At 50.9% G+C, this 21,457-nt stretch overlaps 3 protein-coding genes across 8 annotated transcripts in view; 1 reads left to right on the forward strand and 2 right to left on the reverse strand.

Moving 5' to 3' along the window:
- ECSCR (endothelial cell surface expressed chemotaxis and apoptosis regulator) overlaps positions 1-5,318 on the reverse strand; it is an 8,911-nt gene extending 3,593 nt beyond the window's left edge. Inside the window, exons 1-5 of one of the 4 annotated variants that reach the window (XM_040444641.1) lie at positions 5,186-5,318; positions 2,024-2,068; positions 1,667-1,717; positions 1,446-1,505; positions 583-717 (exon numbers count right to left, since the gene is read on the reverse strand). In XM_040444641.1, coding sequence (XP_040300575.1) covers positions 583-717; positions 1,446-1,505; positions 1,667-1,717; positions 2,024-2,068; positions 5,186-5,246 — 352 coding nt within the window. In that variant the 5' untranslated portion in view covers positions 5,247-5,318. The remainder of the gene's footprint in view (positions 1-582; positions 718-1,445; positions 1,506-1,666; positions 1,718-2,023; positions 2,069-5,185) is intronic. The other 3 variants (XM_040444643.1, XM_040444642.1, XM_040444644.1) reach the window with 3 other exon arrangements.
- Positions 5,319-9,374: 4,056 nt separating this feature from the next.
- SMIM33 (small integral membrane protein 33) lies at positions 9,375-11,386 on the forward strand. Its single transcript, XM_040444738.1, has 2 exons — positions 9,375-9,383; positions 10,784-11,386. The coding sequence occupies exons 1-2, from the start codon at positions 9,375-9,377 to the stop codon at positions 11,171-11,173; spliced, it is 399 nt and encodes a 132-aa protein (XP_040300672.1). The 3' UTR covers positions 11,174-11,386.
- A 2,886-nt stretch (positions 11,387-14,272) lies between these two features.
- On the reverse strand, positions 14,273-19,893 carry STING1 (stimulator of interferon response cGAMP interactor 1). 3 transcript variants are annotated; one of them, XM_040444630.1, is made up of 8 exons: positions 19,735-19,893; positions 19,343-19,443; positions 18,609-18,835; positions 18,302-18,482; positions 17,942-18,050; positions 16,299-16,537; positions 15,396-15,582; positions 14,273-14,818 (listed from the first exon to the last, which is right to left on the reverse strand). In XM_040444630.1, the coding sequence occupies exons 3-8, from the start codon at positions 18,833-18,835 to the stop codon at positions 14,628-14,630; spliced, it is 1,134 nt and encodes a 377-aa protein (XP_040300564.1). In that variant the 5' UTR covers positions 19,343-19,443; positions 19,735-19,893; the 3' UTR covers positions 14,273-14,627. The 3 variants fall into 3 exon arrangements, with proteins under 3 accessions (XP_040300564.1, XP_040300565.1, XP_040300563.1); XM_040444631.1 differs by lacking the exon at positions 18,609-18,835 and having other exon boundaries at positions 19,735-19,787; XM_040444629.1 differs by lacking the exon at positions 18,609-18,835 and having other exon boundaries at positions 19,343-19,779.
- Between the last annotated feature and the right edge of the window lie 1,564 nt (positions 19,894-21,457).

Raw genomic sequence — 21,457 nt, forward strand, 5'->3', positions numbered from 1 at the left:
CCCCCCCCGTCTTCCACTCATTGTACTGCAGGTCTGATAGCTATTCCATTTCCTTATCCACACCCTCACTGCCAAATAAGTTTGTGAGTGTAAAATAATCCCAGAGCCAAGGGTTAGGATGACAGAAAGGGTCAGAATGCTCTTCACTGAGAGCGTGGACAGGACATACTGCTACTGCTTGGGACACCTGGGTCCGTGCCATGACACAGCAGGGCCAGGACGGAGGCGTCCACTCTCTCCCAGCTCTTCCTCCACACTGTGGTGTGAACCCAGAAGCATGTAGCCCTTGTCCAATCTCTTCTGCCTCCCTTTCCATCATTTTGAGTTCTACCCATCTCTTTCCCCTCCATGGCTTTATCAGTCCTGAGTCCAGGCTCCTTTTATCTTCATTGTGATCAGGTCCAAGGCTCTGTCTCTACTTCCCACCAAACCTCTCTCATTCCCAAACCAGGCTGCCACTGATGTGGATCCTGGCCCAGAGACGCCTCCTCGAGGGGCAGAACCTGGGCCTCCTGAAGAGGGGGAGAAGGACCCCAACCAGTCATGACCCAGTGCTTTTCACCCCCGGCCCCAAGTACTCACCAAGTCTTGATGTGTACTTCTGTGGCTGAGACTGAGTCAGGCCCAACAGGGACTGGGAGTGACCATCCACGGTGCTCGTGCTCTGTGTCCTGGGTTTACTGGCTGCATCGAGGACCTGTGAGGGCTTTTCCAGAACTGCCATAGATAAGGAAGCATTTGTGGACCTGCTCAGGGCCTTGGCCAGCGTGTACACAGAGGGCCCTCTTTAGTCCAAAATTCTCATTTTCTTTACTGCTTTCAATTCCAGAAGGAGCCATCCTCTCTTCTACCTTGGCCTTTACCTGTACAGTTCCCACTGCCTGGAATATACCTTAGCACTGTCTACCTCACAATCCTCCTCTGGTTAACTCCCTCTTGGGCCTCAGCTTCTGAGGACACTGTAGCATGTCTTTCCTGGCTCCCAAGGAAAGGTTGGGAAAGGCTCCCAACCTGGCTCCCAAGGAAAGGCTTCCAAGGTTGATATTTGTCCGGGCTCTTGCAGCAACTTTTTTTTTTTTTTTTTTAATGTTTTATTTATTTTTGAAGGAGAGAGAGAGACAGAGTGTGAGTGGGGGAGGGACAGAGAGAGAGGGACACACAGAATCTGAAGCAGGCTCTGGGCTCTGAGCTGTCAGCACAGAGCCTGATGAAGGGCTGGAACTCATGAACTGTGAGACTATGACCTGAGCTGAAGTCGGACTGTTAACCGACTGAGCCATTCAGGTGCCCTTCTTGCAGCACCTTCTCCTTCTGCTCATCACAGCCCTTCCTACCCTGCTTTGTGGTTGTCAACATGAGATCCTGTTTACTTGTCTGCTCCGCTACTAGTCTGATCCCTCACTGGGCCCTCCCTGGAGGGCATCTGGATCTGAGCGGCAGAGTACCTGAGGTCTCAGTGCTGGCCAGAGGGCTTGGGCTGCTGGGCTCTGAGGAAGGGCTGTCTCCTGAAAGGACAGAGGCAGTGGGAGGTGGAGGGGGGCAGGTTTGGTGACACCACACTCCCTCACCTATTTAAGAACCCTTGAGTTCCAAGCAGGTCTGAAGGGCTGGGCAGGGGGTTAGGCAGGGGGGAAGGACTGGCCCCTCGGCAGCCACACTTACTCACCTGTGCTGGAAGAAAGTGGCTCTGTGGTCAGACTTTGACTGCTGAAGGCTCCTGAAATAAATCATCTGAGGCTGAGGGTCGCTGCCTCCTATTGCTCTGTCTCCCTCTCTTCTTCCCTGTAACTGGAGTTTTCTAGTCTTTCTCCTTGCCGCACCCCTGACCCCCATCCATTCATTTCCCTCCTCTTTCAAGGCACATGTGACTAGGCCATGCTCAAATACATCCAGAGATGAACTCAGCCTTGGATGTCCCGAGGGCCCTGGCCCCAGCTCTAATCACCTGAGATCTGTGCTCCTCTCGCCCTTCCTAAGCTGCCAGGCCTAAATGCCAGAGCAGGCCCTGTGTGTTTGGTCTTACCCTGAAGGCTAGATGTCTGTATTGTCATAGGTTGGGAATGGTGGCCTGCAAGAGAAAGCAAAAAACACTTTGACTAGCTTGGTGAGTCTCTTGCCCAGTGCAGAGCCCACAGAAGAACCCAGGCTTTCCAAGCCTCCCATGCTGGAAGGCAGACACACTTGGCAGAGGGCTGAAGAATGTGGCTCTGGCTCACAGTGCTGGTTTCCTCTAACCACGACTCAATAGCACCATCACCACCACCTTGTAGTTCAGTGTCCCAGAGTCCTTTCCATCTCTTTAATCCCGTGTGGGTTTTATACCAACCTGACATGAGGTCAGGTGAAGGTTATTTCAAACTAGTGATTTGTCCAAGAACAGAGGGCCAGTGGCCTGCTACATCTAGAAAAGGACCTAGGACTCCAGGTCTGAAGGCTGACGTTCCTGCTACGCTACCACTTAGCCATACATTTTCCCCGTGCATACTGTCATCTTGGTCCTGCTCCAAGGGAAGGGGATGGAAAGATGGGGTGAATAAAATGAGGCTAGGGGCTGGGGTAGGTATCTCCAGCTGGAGGTAGGGGTCCACACAGCAAGAGGACCAGGTCCTCCAGCTGAAGGTAGGGGTCCACACAGCAAGTAAGTTCTGAGGTATAGATAGGAGCCAGGGAAGCTCTGAACAAGCAGCCAATTTTACCCTCACAGGCAGAGGCTACTTCAGAAATGGTCATTGTTGGCCAAACCCAGGAAGAAGCTAGTTACCAGGAGGCCCCAGTCGGAAGCCATCACTGGCTTTTTTTTTTTTTTTTAATGTACATGTGTATGTCTGTGGGCCTCCGTGTAGATGTGTATGTGTGCTTGTGTGCCCATATGTGCATCCCCTTTGTGTGTGGGACCTGAGAGGTCAAGTTGTGTTTGCTCATTTTCCACAGTGAAATCATTCTTGAAACCTGTGAACAATGTGAAAGGAAAACAACGTGGGGAAGTGGAGCCGCCCAGCTGGGTTCCCGTCCCTCTGCTCCTGCTGGGACTGTAGCCTCTGGCCTGGCCCTCGGGCTCCCAGGCCCCTCATCCACAGGGAAGCTCCATGCCTGGGCCTGGGTGAACAGATGCAGCTGGGGGCCAGGGCCCGCACAGCCTGTGGTGGCTTGCTGAACTGTTTATTTTCCTTAGCCACTGCCTCCCTCCATGGGGCTATCACTCGGACAGTGTGGAATTAATCGTTTCCAAGCCCAAGCTTGCCCAAACCCTGACTGTATTTTTCCAGGGCACCAGTCTCTGGTAGCCCCACCTGCTCACTGGGTGGGGTGTCAGAGGGGTATTAAAACTCGTAGGTGTCCGAGGCTAGAGAGAACTCTTCCCAGCTGAAAATGACCCTGGAAGAACCCTTTCAAGTCACATCTTAAAAACACCTATCAGTTACTGATCAAGCATATCTAAGGTACCATCTAAGTCCTATAAAGTTATAACTTTAGCTTTTAGTGGGTGGACACTGTGCAGTGCCTTCCCGCATATCTGGAAGCAAAACTAGCATCTTGGAAGGAGTTCCAAAGTCACAAGCTCCAAGTTCCAGTAGCCTGTGTTCTCTGTCTTCTGGCCCTGACCCCCTACCAGAACTTTCCATCACCAATAGATTCCTCTGTGTGAAGAGGAACTTCAGGCACATCTGTTTCTACAGGCCATGGTGCCTCTGACCACTGGGCAGAATAACCCCGGCCACATAAATTTCTTATTTTCCCGTATCCCCTCCCTAATCCCTACCTGCTTCACGACCTTCTAGCCTCTTCTTCCTCCCCCTCCACCATCCTCCTCCCCTGTTTTCCTCAGCAGCATAATGTAATAGTTGAAAATCACAGCTTTTGAGTCTGACAGGTTTGAGTTCAAGTCCTGACTCTACCACGTACTGTCTGACCAGGTTCTCAGTCTTCTCTTCTTTAACGTGCAAATGAATTTCATACCTCAAAAGTGGTTGTTAGGACAAGAAAACTCAAATGCTAGACTTTTTAAATTTTTGCCCCATTCTTTCCAACCCTCCAAGTCTCTGTGGATCCAAGTCAGGTCACCTTGTGGGCCTGTATATCCTCAAAAGGATTCTTCAAGGGAGGCAGTAGGTATGCTGTGATCTTGGGATGAGAGATAAGGAAACTCAGGAGGCAAGTGTGGTTTATGTAGAGTTTACACAGGGCATTCTCAGCCCTGCCACCTGCCATTTGCCTGGGACAGTGTCCCCTCATGAATCTTGCCTTTTAATCTCCTCCTCTGCCATTTCTGCAGTTGCTACAATAAGCCTGGTGCCCCTGCCCCAGATCAAGCGTGGGACTCTGCCCACCCCCAGGAGACAGAGTACCAGAACTCAGTCCCCCCTCATCCCCCACCAAGAAAGGGCCATCCTCTCTCCCCATCCAAGCACTTTGCACTCTTTTCTGCTACTCTGAGGGCAGACTCCTAAGTCTTCAACAGAGGCCTCATGGAGAGTGAGGTGGGGGTGGGGAAGGGATGACCAAAGGGAAGTTGCTGCCCTGTGAGTCAGAATCTCCTGGATTTCTCATGGTTCCCAGCAACTGCTCCTTAACTAGAACACCCCTTATGAGCTGCTTTACCATTCGTCAGCTAGCAGAATCAGGTCTCAGAGGTATTTCCATTCATCTCCTCTGGAGGGCATCTCATCCAGTCCCCTGGCCGAGGATGTTGTATACATCCTCTTTGGCAAATAGTTCTTTGTATCTATCCTGCATCCCTCTTGCTGTGATTTGAGCTTAAAGTCAACATTTGGAATTCCCAGGTTGTTACTCCTCATGTAAAAGAAGAAAAAGGATCCCCTGTAAAGCCCAAGGCGTAGACAGTTTTGTGCTAGAATACTCTGGAAGGAGCTTTCCGGCCTCAGTCTCACATCAAGACAGTCAATTCCCACATTTTAGGAGGCCAGCCTCTATGGGGGCTCCAGTTCACCCTGGAAATTTTCCCACAAAAGGATTTAACCACATGTCTACTTTACCTTTGCCTGGTAATGGCCCCCCCCCCCCCTTCAACTCCTTCGTTCCCTTCATGAGAAGCGTCTGGAATTTCCCTTGGGCACAGGCCTGAATGGAGAGCATGTGAAGTATACATTGTGAAGAAGGGACAGTCACCCGGGACTGCCAACCGCTGGAGGGGAACTGCTGAAGCGGAGTGACAAATGCCTCTTACCTTGGAGTAGGAGGAAGCCAAGGATCACCCAGCACAGCTGCATTGCTCCAACGGTCCCCATGTCAGCTGGGTCTGTGGCGGGCAGGCAGCCGCTCCACGGTGGCTCTGTCCATAGTGGAAAAGAGAGAGGGAGTGCTGGGGCGGGGTGGGGGGTGGGGGCTGGCTCTCTAGCAGCTTCCTGTCAAAGAATAGAAGGAAACAGATTGGGACTGGCTCCAGGGGCCCTGATTAGCCTGCAGCCCAGACAGAGGATGTAAGGCTGAAGCGGCAGGCACTGTGCCTGGGGCTCTGTGGGCCAAGCTAGAGCCACTATGGTGTCCTCTAGGGCCTTTATACAAAGATCAGCAATGACAAAGTGGCTCTGTGAACCCTCTCTTTCCCTCTGAGGGGTCCATCAGGTCCCTCCACTTATCACCTAGAGGCTTTTGGATGTTTTCCTGGAGTCTAACTCCAATCCCTCCCCAGTCTGTTTCAGACCAGGTCCTCCTGGTCTCTCCCATGACTGAGCCCTAAAGCTGGGCCCACCAGCTGCCCAGGCTTTGTAGACTCTGAATATGTCACACTCTCCTTCCTCCTCAGGGCTCCCAATGCAGATGGGACTCCCAACATCTTTCAGGGAGGCCATACAAACATTATTATTATTATTATTATTATTATTATTATATATTTTTAAATAATCTCTACAACCCACGTGGGGCTTGAACATACAACCCTGCGATCAAGAGTCACATGCTCCACCGACTGAGCCAGGCAGGCGCTCCTATTGTTATTCTTTTTTTTTTTTTTTAAGTTTATTGATTTATTTTGAGAAAGAGAGCAGGGGAGAGGCAAAGAGAGAGAGAGAAAACCCCAAGCAGAGTCTGCACTGTCAGTGCAGAGCCCAACGCAGGGCTCAACCTCACAAACCGTGAGATCATGACCTGAGCTGAAATCAAGAGTCAGATGCTCAACTGCTCAACCAACTGAGCCTGAGCCAGGCAGGCAACCACTCCCCCCGCCCCCCGCCGCCATTTGTTACTCTTAATAGAAAAACAAGGGGACTACATTTATTTTAAAAAGAAAATATTTTTTTAATGTTTTTTTATCTTAGAGAGAGAGAGAGAGAGAGAGCGCAAGAATGGGGGAGTGGCAGAGAGAAAAGGAGACAATCAATCCAAAGGCGGCTTCAGGCTCTGAGCGGTCAGCTCAGAGCCCAACACGGAGCTTGAACTCACGAACCACAAAATCATGACCTGTGCTGAAGTCAGACACTCAACCAAGTGAGCCACCCAGGCGCTCCAAGAGGACTACATTTCAAGCCTCCCCCGTCCTCAGCTCTCCCCTCACCTCCCCTCTCCTGGAATCAGGTGTTCCCTGTGTCCCAGCAGCACCCTGTCTTTAGCATCCATCCCGTGGCACTCTCTTGTGCAGATGCAGGCCAGCAGTGTCCCTAGGACCTGGCACAATGCCTGTGATATAGCAGGTCCTCAGAACATATTTACTGAACTAAACTCAAAAGATTTAAGAGCAGAGAAATGTTACACACAATCCTACTTCTTTAATAGAATTTTATCAGATTGTGGATTTCCTTCCACTCTATGCATTCCCGGTGGTGACAATATGCACATATATATGCAATCATATATTGCATTGATTGGTGTCCTTTTCTCCCTTCGTTTTAATTTTTTTAATGTTTATTTATTTTTGAGAGAGAGTGTGCATGTGTTTGTGTGTGCGTGTGCATGCGCACATGAGTGGGGAAAGGGCAGAGAAACAGCAAGTCACAGAGACAGGCTCCAGGCTCTGAGTTGGCAGCACAGGCGCCTCAATTTTTTAATAAATATTTTATTTTATTTTATTTTTTATTTTTTAATGTTTATTTATTTTTTGAGAGAGAGAAAGAGAGTGCAAGCAGGGGAGGGTCAGAGAGAGAGGGAGACACGGGCTCCAGGCTCTGAGCTGTCAGCACAGAGCCCGATGCCGGTCTTGAACCCACCACCATGAGATCATGACCTGAGCCAAAGTTGGATGCCCACCTGACTGAGGCACCTAGGTACCCCTAAATATTTTATTTCGGGGAGACTGTTTGGCTCAGTCAGTAGAGCATGTGATTCTTGATGTCAGGGTCATAAGTTCAAGCCCCATGTTGGGCCTGGAGCTTACTTAAAAAATAATAAATAGAGGCGCCTTGGTGGCTCAGTCAGTTGAGTGTCCAACTGACTGGCTCAGTTGGTAGAGCATGTGAACTCTCGATCTCGAGGTTATAAGTTGAAGACCCATGTTCGATGTAGAGATTACTTAGAAATAAAATTTTTAAAAAATAATTTTTAAAGTTTATTTATTAATTTTGAGAGAGAGAGAGAGCAGGAGCAGGGAGGTGGGCAGAGAGAGAGGGAGAGAGAGAGAATGCCAAACAGGCTCTGCACTGTCAGTGGGGCTTGAACTCATGACCTACAAGATTGTGACCTGAGCCAAAACCAGTCATCCCTCATTCTTTCCCTTGTGCATGCACCACCCTCCCTTCCAGTCTGGAGACCAGATCACCCCTGGGAACTCTCCTCACCCGATGGCTTGATCTCAAGAGGCAAGATGTAGCCTCTTGATTCCCTGTCTCTCAGCCAAGCTGTTCCACACTCTGACATTCAGGGATCCCACTCAGATCTCCGAGCTCACTTAAGCCCAGGTCACTGGGCTGTGGACCTTACCTGCCAACTGAGTGAGACAAGTGGCTGGCTGGCCTTGAATCCAACTAGGAGACTGACACTTCCCAATGCCATCCAAGACCTCAGCCAGAGGGAATGTGGATTTTGCCACAGTCCAGGGCTTCAACCACTGCTCTTTGCTTCCTGCCTCCTCAAGACACATGTCCCAGTGCTCTCACAGACACCACCACTGGGGCTCCAAGTCCCTGAGTCCAAAAGCCCGGTTCCTGATCCTGCCGATGGCTAACCTCTCCTTTCCCTGGTGGGCACTTTTTGTGACCTGAACACATTGAAGCACACACATTCTTAAATGAAATTACATTTCAGGCAAATGCAAAGAGGCATATAGAACTCATATTTGTAAAAACCAAAGAAGAAAAAATCCAAAGAGAAAAAAAAAAACAGCCTTGCATGGGAATGATAAACATCACATTCAACAAGATGGTTATCCATGGGGTAAGAAGGAGGGGTGTAGTCAAGGAGTAGGGCTTCTATGTTATTTGTAATATTTTAGTTTTTAAAAAAACTTTGAGGGGCACCTGGGTGGTCCAGTCGGTTAAGCATCCAACTTCAGCTCAGGTCATGATCTCACAGTTCGTGGGTTTGAGCCCCTTGTTGGGCTCTGCTCTGACAGCTCAGAACCTCGAGCCTGCTTTGGATTCTGTCTCTCTCTCCACCCTTCCCCCACTTGCACTCTAGCTCTCTCTCTCTCTCCAGAATAAATAAACGTTAAAACAAATTTTTTTTTAATAAAAAAATTTAAGGGGCGCCTGGGTGGCTCAGTTGGTTAAGCGTCCGACTTTGGCTCAGGTCATGATCTCGCAGTCCGTGAGTTCGAGCCCCGCGTTGGGCTCTGTGCTGACCGCTCAGAGCCTGGAACCTGTTTCAGATTCTGTGTCTCCCTCTCTCTCTGACCCTCCCCCGTTCATGCTCTGTCTCTCTCTGTCTCAAAAATAAACGTTAAAAAACCTTAAAAAAAATTTAAAACAACTTTTTTGAAATAAATGTGACAGACTCTTGAGCTGGACAGAGCTGGTGGTTGGAACAAAGAGATTGAGTACATTATACTCTACAATTTCCAGTGTGTTTGATATACAGTTTTTTTTTTTTTTTAAATCAAAGAAACAGTGACTTCAGGAAATCAGTTGGGGTGGGGAGTCGGCATGTCATGGTGGAGGGTGGGGCGTAGTGGGGGTGCTGGCAAGGTGTCTGGGATCTAGTGGAAGAGGAGTAGGCAGCTAGACCCAGGCTCCTGAAGCTGGCAGGGAGCATGGAGGGAAGTGCCAAGATCAAGATCCTATCACAGTTCAGGGTTGGGACAGGGGAGTCCTAATATTCACGAAAGTGAAAGCGCGGGAGAGACGTTGAGGGTGTGTGCGCAGAGGGTGTGTGCCTGGTAAACCCCATAGACGTGGCAGCTCCGGGTAGGGGCCAACCAAGCTGGGGTAGCAGGTTCTTCCTTGCCCTGCTGGCTGCCAGTCCCCAGGGAGCCTTGCACCAGGCGGACAATGCACCAGGTAGACTCTTGGCTCACCCCCCTCCTTCTAGGCTGTCTGACTCCCTGCAGGGGCCCCAAGCCTTTCACCAACCTGAGCTTCTCTTTTTTTCTCCACCCGTGCCCTGAGAGCTCCAGAACCTCAGGGAGCCCAGAGAGCCTTAGACTTTCAACTGGGGGTGGGTACTGAGCTTTCTACATGCAAAGCGACAGTGTTTGGGTGGGACGGGGTAAACAGTGTGACTGAGAAACTAAAGGGAGAGTGTTCTAGATAGCCTTCCCTGGACGGAAATTGCCTTTCCTTGGGGAGGGCCAGGCTGATGACTCAGGTTTGGGGGAGAGGCTCCACTCCAGAGGGTCTGCCCCTGATGGTCCAGCTGGGGAATAGGAGGCTAGGGAGAAAAGGTTTCTTGAGCCTATGGTGACCTAATCAGCCAGCTCTGGTGTTTATAGTTTGGAGGTTTGCTACCTTCATGGCAATCCCTCCCACCCCTACTCAACAGTTAGCAGAGTGGAGACAGACAGACATGACCCCCAACTTCTGGCTGGGATCCTGGAAGAGGTAGAGGCTGGCATGGATTCTCCTCAATCCATCCTGGACAGAGTCAGGAATCCACACGGGGCACCCCCTCCCCTGTAGGTCCAGATCCTGAGACCCCCAACAGGATCATACATTATGGGCTGAGGTATCCCCTTTGCTTCATCCCAAGCTTTGGGGGTTCTTGACTCACTTTCCTTTCACCCTCCCCCAGGGTACCACCCCTCTGCCTTCTGTGTGAGTTGAGGGTGATGGGAACCTGAGATGCTTGACATATTGACTCCCTTTTCCCAGGGCCTGAAGAAAGAGCTGCTCACTGCCCACTGGCCAGGATGTGGGATAGCAGCCCCTAGTGTGCTCAGATTCCTGACCTAGGACATATTATCTATTTAGGAATTTTACTGGAGGCCTGGGAAGAGAGAGCATTGGGAGGCGACGGACTTGGTGGGCTGAACTCTATATGCCAGACTGTAATGAAGACCCTCTCCATCCCTTTCTGAACAACTTTGTCTCCCTATCTCTGTTTCTTTTTTCTCTGTATCTATCTCTCTGTATCTATTTCACTCCTATCCTTTTATTTATCTCTCTCTTTTTCTTTCTCTTCTTCTCTTTGTGTTTTTCTCTTTCTCTCTGTATCCTGCCCCCCCCACCCGTCTTTTTCTTTAATTCTCTCTCTTGCTACCTGTGTGTTTATCTGTATGTTTCTCTTTGTCTGCATGTCTTTACTCTGTCTCTCTCTTTTTTTGTCTCTGTTCCTCTTTGTCTGCCTAAGGCTCTCTGTCTGTCTCTCTCAGTTCCCTCCAGGTGTCTATCTCTCTCTAACTTGCTCTTTTTCTGTGTGTACATGCCCATGTCACCCTCTCCCTCTGCCACTCCCCTACCAGGCTGGCCCCCATCCCTGGTCTTCTCCAGCTGTGAACGGGTCAGCGGGGCAGGAGCCCCAGAGGCAGCTCCCGGATATGCTGAGTGGGGCTTGGGAACCACCTCGAGGAGATGGGCTGCCCCTGCTCACTGTCATCGTCACTGCCTTTGTCCTGCTGGCAGTCTGTATTGTGGTGGCAGTCCACTTTGGGCCAAGACTACATCAGGGCCATGCCACTCTCCCCACACAGCCACCAGCCCCGAAGCCAGAGGGCGGCATCTACCTCATCCACTGGCGTGTGTTGGACCCCTGGGACAGTCATGAAGATGCCCAGCAGGAACCTCCTGTCCCTGGCTCCTACCCTGTGCCAGATGGGCCTACGCTCAGCATTGAAGAAGTCACATATCTATAGGAGGAAGACTTTGAAAAGCTGGGCTGACCTGGCTCAGAACAAGCAACTGGACAGAGAATTAGGGCAAAAGAAAATTGGGTCTTGGGCATCAGAGCTTTGGAAGGGCACACATGGACTCAGCAGGAGCTGCTCTCCCTGCAGAATATTTATAGAGAAAGCCCTGATGTGGACAGGAGAAATAAAAGAAACTTGAGGGCTTTGCCCAGAAACATGCTGCTGTGAGCATTCCGAGTGCCAAAGGCCACCTTTACAAAGCTACCCTCTCCTTTTCAAGGACCATCAGATCCCTGACCAAGTCCTCACTCTCTCCTCTCATCCCTAATCTCCTTTGCTTTTGTTGTTAATGTGAGTCCAGCTTGAAAGATTCCACCACCCACTCCACCTCTGTGCAGGGATATCAGAGTCTCCCTGTGGAGGTCCCGTCCCCAAAGCCCCCAGGTCCTGTGAGGGCCAGCCAAGGAGAGGGAAGGCAAAGAACCCAGGGGTCTGCCTTTTCCGGGACTCAGGAAGAGAAGGAAAATTTGCTGCCTTTCACTGATTGAAAGACATCCCTTTGGCTTTTGGTGTCTAGGCCTTGTCAGCAACTTCCGAGGCCCTTGCAAAGCCCCAAGCACCAATTCTAGCTCCTCAAAATGCTTTTGAATGCCTTCCACTGTGTTGGGGCAAGACCCTGTCTCGCCTTCCCAGTGTGGGATGGGGGGATTTGGGAGATTCCCATTACCTCCCCTGTTCTGTGTGTATAGGCCTATTGGAACAGGCCTAAAACTTATCCCTGGACATTTCCCAAATCCGGAACCTTCCAGTCAGTGGGAAAACAGGAAAGGAAGAGGAGCTTTGTGGAGTTTGTTTAAAGGAAGGAAGGAGTGAGGAGAGGATTTATAGGGGGTGGGGTGCGCATAGGAGTTGTTAAGATGCAGGAAGACAGAGCTGAGCCTCCTGGTGGCTCTCTGGAAAGGCACCCTTGCCCTGACACCTTTGAATCTCACTCGTGTGCTGTCAAGAACACGCAGACAGGCATTTATGGAGAGACCTCTGGGTACTTTACCCTGGAGAACGCTTGAGGACAACAGACCAACACTGGGCACTGCCCTTGGTGAAACCCTAGCACAGTCAGGAAGGGTAGGAAATAACAGAAGACGAAGAGGAACAGAGGTGGAGATTGTAATGTATACAGAGGACTGGCTTGCCTCCTTTGGGACTGGTGAGAGGCAACTATAATGTTAATAGCTGCTCCTTCTTGTAGTCCAGCTCTGTGCTGAGCACCCGGCCCATCCGTGGACCTGTGGATATTATATTGTTCCCTCCTCACCTTGGGAGGAAGAGCCACTGTTATCCACATTCTATAGTTGGGGATATCAAGATACCCAGGGGGACACAGGTACTAACCAGTGAAGGCAGGTTTGAACCTGAGCTGTCAGACTCCACAGCCTAAGCACCAAGTTGGGAGCTGGATGGGTGGGGGAAGGTCATTTTGGAAAGGCCCTTGATTCTGCCCTGGTTTCTAGGTACAGGAGTGACTGATGTAATGCTGGAGGATCCTCACATCTTGGGGACAGAATGGCTAGGACAGCTGTGAGGAAGAGGAGATTGCATCCCCCTTTACTCCCTTGGCTGTGTCATCCTTGGGGGCAGTTGGTTCCTTCTGGCAAATGTGTGTCTATGTGTGGAGTCTTTCTCCACAGAGACGATGTACACAGAAATTCATATCGAGTGTTTGTGATAAAAACGGAAGTGAGGGGCACCTGGCTGGCTAAGTCAGTAAAGCATCTGATTCTTGATCTCAGGGTTGTGAGTGCAAGCCCCACATTGGGTGTAGAGATTAATTTAAAATATTAACAACAACAACAACAACAACAACAACAACAACAACAACAACCAGAGGTGAGAGGTAGGGAACAAATCCTGGGTAGAACAGGTGGAACTGGTAGAAATGGGCTGCCTGTCTTCCCAGAGAGGGGCAATTTTTCCACTACAGTGTTGTTACAATGGCTCAGTTTTAACAGTGATGGCATAAGATACAGCAGGTGCTTGGCTGTGTTGTCCAAGGTCCCCCAGAGTGTATCCCATCTCCACACACAAACGCTCTTCTCCCCCCACCCTTTATCCCTTTGCAGGCTCTATCATCTGGGGACATTCATGCAGTGCCCCCAGCTCCTTTGAGCAGCCCCTTGCCTGGGATCCAGCTGTGTACCCCTCATGGCATCTGCACACCTGCTCAGGACGCTCTGTATTCCCCAAGCCTCCCACTAGGGACAAGAGTCATGAAAGGGCAGGCAGATGCCATGGGGTGCGCTACCTTCTGCACCCTCAGCCTGACTGCTGGGCTCTGTTCACGGTGAAATGATACTCACCACCACTCTGCCCTGTCCTAGAATAAGGAGGGGTATAAGGAAGTATGTCTGTGCAAGTGGATTTGGACATTTCAGACAATAAATGCCATTCGCTTGTATCAGAGTCCAGCCAGAGAAAAATGGCATGCTCAAATTGATAATCTGAGGAGTGTTTAAAAGGGGAGCTGTTAGACATAGTTTTATTTTTTTTAATGTTTATTTTTTCTTGAGCATGAGAGACAGAGCATGAGCAGGGGACAGGCAGAGTGAGAGAGGGATACAGAATCTGAAGCAGGCTCCAGGCTCTGAGCTGTTAGCACAGAGCCAGACATGGAGCTCGAACTTACGAGCCGTGAGATCATGACCTGAGCCAAAGTCGGACGCTCAACTGACTAAGCCATCCAGGTGCCCCAAAGGGGAGCTGTTTAGAAAGGGCAGGTATAGGGAAGCCACAAGTGGACATTACCAGGACCTGGTAGGCCTGAGCAGCATGGGGAAGGGGCAGGTAATGGAACCTGGGGATAGACAGGGCTACTGAGAGCATGGCAGAGCCGTGACTTTAGGTCAAAGATGCAGAGAGCCCATAGTGATCTTGATACTGCAGGGAGGGATCTGGGGGAGTAACTACCCCTATATCACCCTCCTCCTTCCCTCTGTTCTCCTAGTGGGGCTCCTCATGGATTGAGCATGAACAGAATCCAGAGAGCAAGGGACCCTGGTGATGCCATCCCAGGGAAGAGGAGGCAGAGAGGGATAGAGAGACAGTCTAGAAGGTCCAGTGGAAGACACCTGATGTGTCCCTTAAGTTTACCTGGCATTTAGAGTTTACAAAAAAGTTCCAGACAGTCATAGTCCTCACAACAACCCTGTGAAGTAGGTAGGGCAATGATTATAATCCTATTTCATAGATGAGCACACTGAGGTTCAGAGAGGCAAAATAACTTGCCCAAGGTCATAGGATTCATCTTGAGATGTTAAGTTCAGGGACCATCTCTGAGAGGGTCCTTGTGGGAAGAAATGGTTCTTCTGGCCATTCAGCTGCTGAAGAAAGCTCCTCAATCCGGAGTCTTGGGAATCCAGAATCTTGGGGGGCATTGGGAGTGCAGACCAGGTAACCCTGGGCTTCAGAAGACATCTGTACGGAGTGGGAGAGGCTGTTCCATGCCACTGATGAGGAGATTGGGCTCTTGGGAGAGCACAGAGGGATTGCGTACCATTGAGGTCCCCACACTGCCCACAGTGACCTCCCTTTCCTCTTGCCGAAGGTGCCGGAGAATCTCCTGTGACAGGGAGAAGTTGCTTCCCTCTTCGGGTTCTGGAACAGGGATGGAGAAGGTGTGGATGAAGACCTCATATGTTCTCATTTTAACATACCCTGAGGACTGCTGGGCAGATCCTCCAAACCTTCTTCTCCCGCACATCCCAGCACCCCCTCCCCTTCACTGAACTCTGGGGCTAGAGTTTCATGGAATTCTAGAACTAGAAGTGGTTTTAGAGATAACAGAATTCCACCTTCCCAGTTTTCAAGATGATGCACAGAGAGGGGCAGGGACCTGTCAAAGTCACACAGTGATGCAGTAGCAGAGCTGAGGCTGCAGCCCCTATGTCTTTGCTCCTGACCTGGGGCTCTTCTGCTTCTTCTGGCATCCCTAGATGAAGTGAGGCGCCCCTAGAACCCATCTCTTTACACTCCACCCAGGACAAATAGCTGAACACCTCAGAAAGCAGTTGAGTGCCCTAGGTGGAGAGGTAGGACCTCTCCCAGGGAGGAAGAATGCAGGGCTTGAATGCCTTGACCACTTGGGAAGGCCCAGGACCTGGTGCTGTCATATCTATTTCTAACCCCTCAGGACACCTGACTCTTCCTGCCCTATAGCCTATCAACCCCTCACCCTGGTAGACAATGAGGCGGCAGTTGTTCTGACACTCAGGGGTGTCTGCCAGGATGTCTTCAAGTATTCGGCAGAAGAGTTTGGCCTGCTCAAGCCGATCCTCCCGGCTAAAGCCAGCTCGGCCATCCTGTGACATGGCAAAAAGGGTCTGCAAGGGGGTGGCGTACTCCAGAACACAGATGCCTGCCTGGAGGAGGTGAGAGGAATACGAGACTCAACCAGGGCCCAGGCAGACAGACTCTGGACCCTAGTGCCACTACTGGGGCCCCCCTCCCTCAGCCTGTAGAGATGGAGCACTGGGAGGAGGTTACCCTGATGGGATCTATGCTGTCTGGTGGTCTTTGCTCCTAAAATCAGGACCAGGACTTTGCTAAATTTATCCTTCACAGATCCTCCCCCTCAGATCCCAGGGCAAGGCCCATCAAGTCACCTGCTGTCAACTGCTCCAGCTGGAAACGAATTTGGGAGCTGGGCCCTGGGGTTCAACCTGTTCTTGGTTTCCCTCAATCTATGTGAAATCTTTCAGACATTTTCAGAACCTCATCTAGGACAGCTCTATGGTCAAGTGCAAGGTATACTCAGGTTGAAACCATCCACTGTCTTGCTGGTTCTCTGAGTCTCAGTTTCCTTATCTGTAAAGTAGGGGTCATAACCATCCTTACCTCACAAGAAGGCAGTGAGGGTTAAATGAGGCGGTCACATGAATACCATCCGGTATGCAGTAAGTGCTAAATAAGGGTTACTTATCATTGTCACCATTCAGAGCTGAATCTTGGCACCAACTGGAGAAATTGAGGCTCAGAGAAAGGCAGTGAATTTTTATCAGTGCTTGGCCAGCGGTCAGAATTCTGGTGCTCTGGGCCTGACTCCTCCTTAGCAGCACCCACCTCACTGCACACTCACCTGTTGCCCGTTTTCCAGAAGCGCATAGACGCTGTTGGTGTAAACCCGGCCCTTGATGCCAGCGCGGTCAGCGCTTTGCTGGGGCAGCTCATACAGGAAGCGAATGTTGGGGTCGGCCACACTCATGTCATCAGGCACTCCACAGTCCAGTGGGAAAAGGATGTGCAGCCGATGGCTCCCTGTGCCCCGTAGTATGTTGTTGTGCAGCTGATTGCATGTGAGTACCCGGGCCGGGAGCCCTGGGGTGGAAAGGCCCGAGAGGTCATTCCTACTAACCCTGTCTGCCACCTGACCCGGGATAGAGACCAGGTCATTGGTCCCCTCAATGTGCGGGTTCAAGAGAACGAAGGGTCCAGTCCACTTGCATTGTGCAGGAACCAGGAGGGGTGAAGCATTCAGGTACCCTTTCCTTCTCTCCCTCCACCCCCACCACCTCTCTCTCGCCTCACTTGTCCTTTGTCCAGATTTCTGGGCCTGCCCCACTCCTTCCCACCACAGCTTTTAGGGCTTTGAGAGGCAGGAAGAGCCCTGGGAGGTTACATTGGCAGCATTTCCAGCTGCACGGAGTCTGGCCCTATCTCCAGATGTGTTTCCTAGCAGAAGCCCTGGTGACAAGGGCAGATAGCAGTGAGATACGGGAGAACTGTGGTCTGGGCCAGCAAGTCAGAAGAAATAAGACCTGACACATGGGCTCACAGTGGAGAGGTCAAGCGTCCCTGCTCTGGACAGACCTGGGTTCAAATCCTGTCTCCTCCTCTCACTAAGCCATGTGACTTTGGAGAAGTCTCTTCACCTCTCAGAACCACAATTTTCTTATCTCTAAAACAGGAATGTTGGGGCGCCTGGGTGGCGCAGCCGGTTAAGCGTCCGACTTCAGCCAGGTCACGATCTCGCGGTCCGTGAGTTCGAGCCCCGCGTCAGGCTCTGGGCTGATGGCTCGGAGCCTGGAGCCTGTTTCCGATTCTGTGTCTCCTTCTCTCTCTGCCCCTCCCCCGTTCATGCTCTGTCTCTCTCTGTCCCAAAAATAAATAAACGTTGAAAAAAAAAAATTTAAAACAGGAATGTTGCAGGCGCCTGGGTGGCTCAGTCAGTTAAGTGTCCGACTTCGGCTCAGGTCATGATCTCACAGTTCGTGGGTTTGAGCCCCATATCAGGCTCTGTGCTGACAGCTCGGAGCCTGGAGCCTGCTTCGGATTCTGTGTCTCCCTCTCTCTCTGTTCCTCTCCTGATCTCACTCTGTCACTGTGTCTCTCAAAAATAAATAAACATTAAAAAAATAAGATAAAATAAAACAGGGATGTTGGTTATTCGTTGCCCACAGGGTATGAATTAAAAGGCAAAATGCACAGGAAGGACACAAAGCATGCAGTAAATATTCACTGGAAGAATTTGTGGTTAATGAGGGAGAAGTCACTGTTCCCATGGTTAACAAGGGAGAAGGAGTATGGCTCTAAGTGCCATACTCCTTCCTGTAAATCAGGCATAATAACATCCTTCATACCTACAGAATTGCTCTGGGAATCAAATGATTTGTTAGGAATAAAAAGTCTTGGAAAATACAGCAAGTTCTAGAAACACAAGAGGTTTTATGTCTAATTGTATGTCTTAGAGACCTAGAGAGAGGGGCATAGAGAATGACTCACCTGGCAGGATCAGCCGCAGGTACCCAATGTAGTATGACCATGCCAGCCCATGGGCCACGTTGAAATTCTTTTTTTCACAGACTGCAGAGACCTCAGCTGGGGCTAGGCCCTAGACAGCAGTACAGGGCAAGGAGGCCTCCATGAAGGGTAACTGGAGCCCTCCTCCTCAAGAAGATTTCCCAATCTGCTGCCAACTTACTTCCTTCTCTGCCATTGCTGGACCCACTGTTACAGACCTTATAGTCTCTACTCTAAGGACCAACCTCTAAACTAATCCCACTCCCAGTGCTGAGGTCAGAGTAGGTCATACTAGCTGCAGCCTCCATTCGGCTACACCCTCCACCTCTCTCTGTGTCTTACCTGGAGGTCCAGGAGGATGTTCAATGCCTGTGAGAGGCCCAGGAGGGCAAGCATCCAAGTGAAGGGCAGGTCTGTGCTGGGGAGGGTGCTGTAGAAATAACAGGAGAGCAGCAGCAGGGCCCCACTGCGAACGGGGCTGCCCAGGCAAGCCTTTGTAGCTCTCCAGTAGCTGCCCTGGTACCTGCAGGTGACAGTCAAGCCCCAGGCTCCAGCCCAGCTCAGCCAGAGAGATTCAAGGAGGGACAGGGTCGGGGGTCAAGGGAGTGAGACACATTGGGTGCCCAGTCACCACGGGTAATAGAGTCACCTGGAGTGGAGGTGACACAGCTCCTCAGTCAGATGGCAGACCCCCGTGAACAGCAGTCCCAGCTGCAGGGAGGCCAGGTGGAGCACCAGCCATCGGAGAGTATGGTCCGGGGACTCCCCCAGCCTCCAAAGGGCTGCCAGGCAGACTGCCAACAGGACCAAAGCCGCCTTCTGGGCCCCCATACCCCTGGGCCTCGGGATGGATGGGTGCAGGCCAGTACGGGGCATCTGTGGGCACCAAGAAACCCACTGTTGTTACCCTCTCACTCCCCTACCGCTTTGGGATAGCTTGCTTTCTCCCTGGTGCCCAGCCAGAGCCAGAGGCTGCTCTTTGAGAAGCCTCTAGGACAGGCCGGACATACAGCATCCCAGAGCTCCAGTCTAGGAGAGACTTGTTGAAACAGAGCAGGAAGACAAGTGCATGTGCCCCCCCACCTCCGGCAACACACACACCATACCCAACCCTGTGACACCACAGGAGTAGTGAAGAAAGAAAGTAGCAACCGTCCCAGACCCAGACCTGAAAGTGTCCTGTGAGGTGCCACCCACCTAGAGGCTGTTGGGGACCTGGACTTCCCTCTTTCCAAAATCCACCCCAGGGAAGACTTTAGTCAGCAAAGGTGACACCGCAGTTCAAGGGGTGCAGGCAGGGCAGCCAGAAGACGTCCACCCAGCTCTGGCTCTCGGGGGCCTCAGCCTCGGAGCCCTTGCTCCACTGCTCCTGATCCTACCTACCTTCTACCTCCGAAGCCCCGGGCTGTTTCTGGAAGATGACAGGGAAAGAAAGCCCCGTGAAATGGCTCCCAGCGATAAAGGCCAGCCTTTCTGGGTACAGCCTGAAAACGAAACATTAAAAACCAATCATAACTTTTTCCACAGCGCTCCAGCCCTGGCGTCTTGCCAGACCACAGCCTAGGGGAGGAGGGTATTTCCGGCTCCCCAGGGAAGGAGGAAGGGCCCCAATAAGCCATGCCCCAGTCTTGACATGGGGAGGCAAGCTTGCAAAGGCCCTTGTTCCATTGCCCTTTGCTACCCCTGAACCGAAGGTGTGCACAAACCCGTTACAGTCCCCCGTGGCCACAACCCTGACCACCTCGAGCCCTCATGATCAAACACCCTCTACCAACACCCAGGCAGGACTCCATGCGACCAGACCGACACTCCCAGATGCACTACACCATGCTTCCCTGCCTGATTATTTTTATTCTGATTTCCAGATGCAGATCCTCTTTTTCTGAAGACTGTGATATCAGGAAGGAGGTGGGGAGAATGAACAGTTATTTCCCGTAATGACAGCCTTTCTAGTAAAGGGCTTTATGGCAGCAGAAAGCCCACAGGGGAGTGGAGTTTTGGCTCTCCACAGGAAGCAGCCACGCCTATGACTTCTCAGAGAGAACCCTGCAGTTCCAGCCAAAAAAGCAGTCAAGTGGAACCTCATCGACATCATCATCATCATAAGGTTTTCACCACGCACCAGATATTATGCTAAGTGTTACATATATTATTTACTTAATCCACTGAGCAACCCTGTCAGGTAGGTATAATACTATTCCCCATTTTGCAGACGGGTAATCTGAGGCTCAGTGTGGTGAATTGCTTGCTCTGTGCCTTGATTTCATGAGAAGGGATAGAAGATTGACCAGGACCAAGTTTCATGCTTAAGATTTCCCCTGGGGTGGCAGAGGGAGTGTCTCAGGGCTGCTCTCTCGCAAACTGATAAGCTGATTTGATTTGAGGATGGCGCAGACCTCAGGAGTGGGATTGGGGGGCACCCACAGAGGGGCAGCAGTGTATTCCTGCCCAGGTCAGAGAGTCTGCGCCTGGACCCTTCCCCACATCGCAACCGGAAACAAGATGACACCCCACATTCATACATGACACTGGCCTCCCAGGAACAAGGAGGTTTCCTAAAAACTCTTGTTTGTGAAAATCACTTCCTACAAATGGAGGAATTCCTTAAACCTTCTCTTCCCTGTAAGTGGCTCACAAAGGGGCCCCGTGAGGCGAACAAGGACTCAGCTGCTTCAAAAGCAAAGAAAATGAAGGGTGCCCAGAAGAAGGCCTGAGCAGAGCCCTCCCAGAGCACAGCTTCACACCTGTCCCAAGAGTCAGCTGTGCCCAGCAACCTGTTCCCCCAGGCTGCCCAAGAGCCACCCCTCCCAGGGGTCACCCGCCGCCAGCTCTGCGCCCCCACACCGGTTGTCGCTTCCCCCGCACCTGTTCTTCATCCCACCCCTTCTGCTGGAGGAAGTTCCTCCATTTGATAGGCCAGGTAGGCACTATGCATCATAAGCCTTAAAAAACATGTGTGATTGTGGACGTAGCAATCCACTTCCAGGAACCCTTTGTCAAGGAATAATCAGACAAGCGCACAAAAATGCCCATTTTTTTCAGATGTTCATAGCAGTGTTGTTTACACGGAGAAAAACTGAAAGTTATCTAAATGCCCAACAGTTGAGGACTTGTTAACTAAATTGTGATTCACCTTACAGTAGAAGGTTGGGCAGCCTCTAAAAATGATGATGTAATTTTGTATTTATTGACCCTGAAAGAGGCTTATTATATATTTCTTACTGGAAAAAAGCAGCATACAGGACAATTAATCGCATTTTAAGAAACTTACTTTGCATGACAAAATGTGTGGAAGCACATAGTTCAAAATGCTAACAATGATTACTCTATACAGTAGGAATGTAGGTGATTTTTAGTGTGTTTTTCCCTGTTTGCTCATTATGTTTACTTGGGTTTCTTTTCCCAATGTGGAACATGTATTGGTTGTTTCCTGCTTCGAGTATGCTTTAAAAGGAAAAAAATCCCAGCATTGCCTCAGGGCCTATGGGATAGGATTGC

Source organism: Herpailurus yagouaroundi, unplaced genomic scaffold (assembly GCF_014898765.1).
Source record: "Herpailurus yagouaroundi ecotype Mexico unplaced genomic scaffold, PumYag 192, whole genome shotgun sequence".
Classification (NCBI taxonomy): domain Eukaryota; kingdom Metazoa; phylum Chordata; class Mammalia; order Carnivora; family Felidae; genus Herpailurus; species Herpailurus yagouaroundi.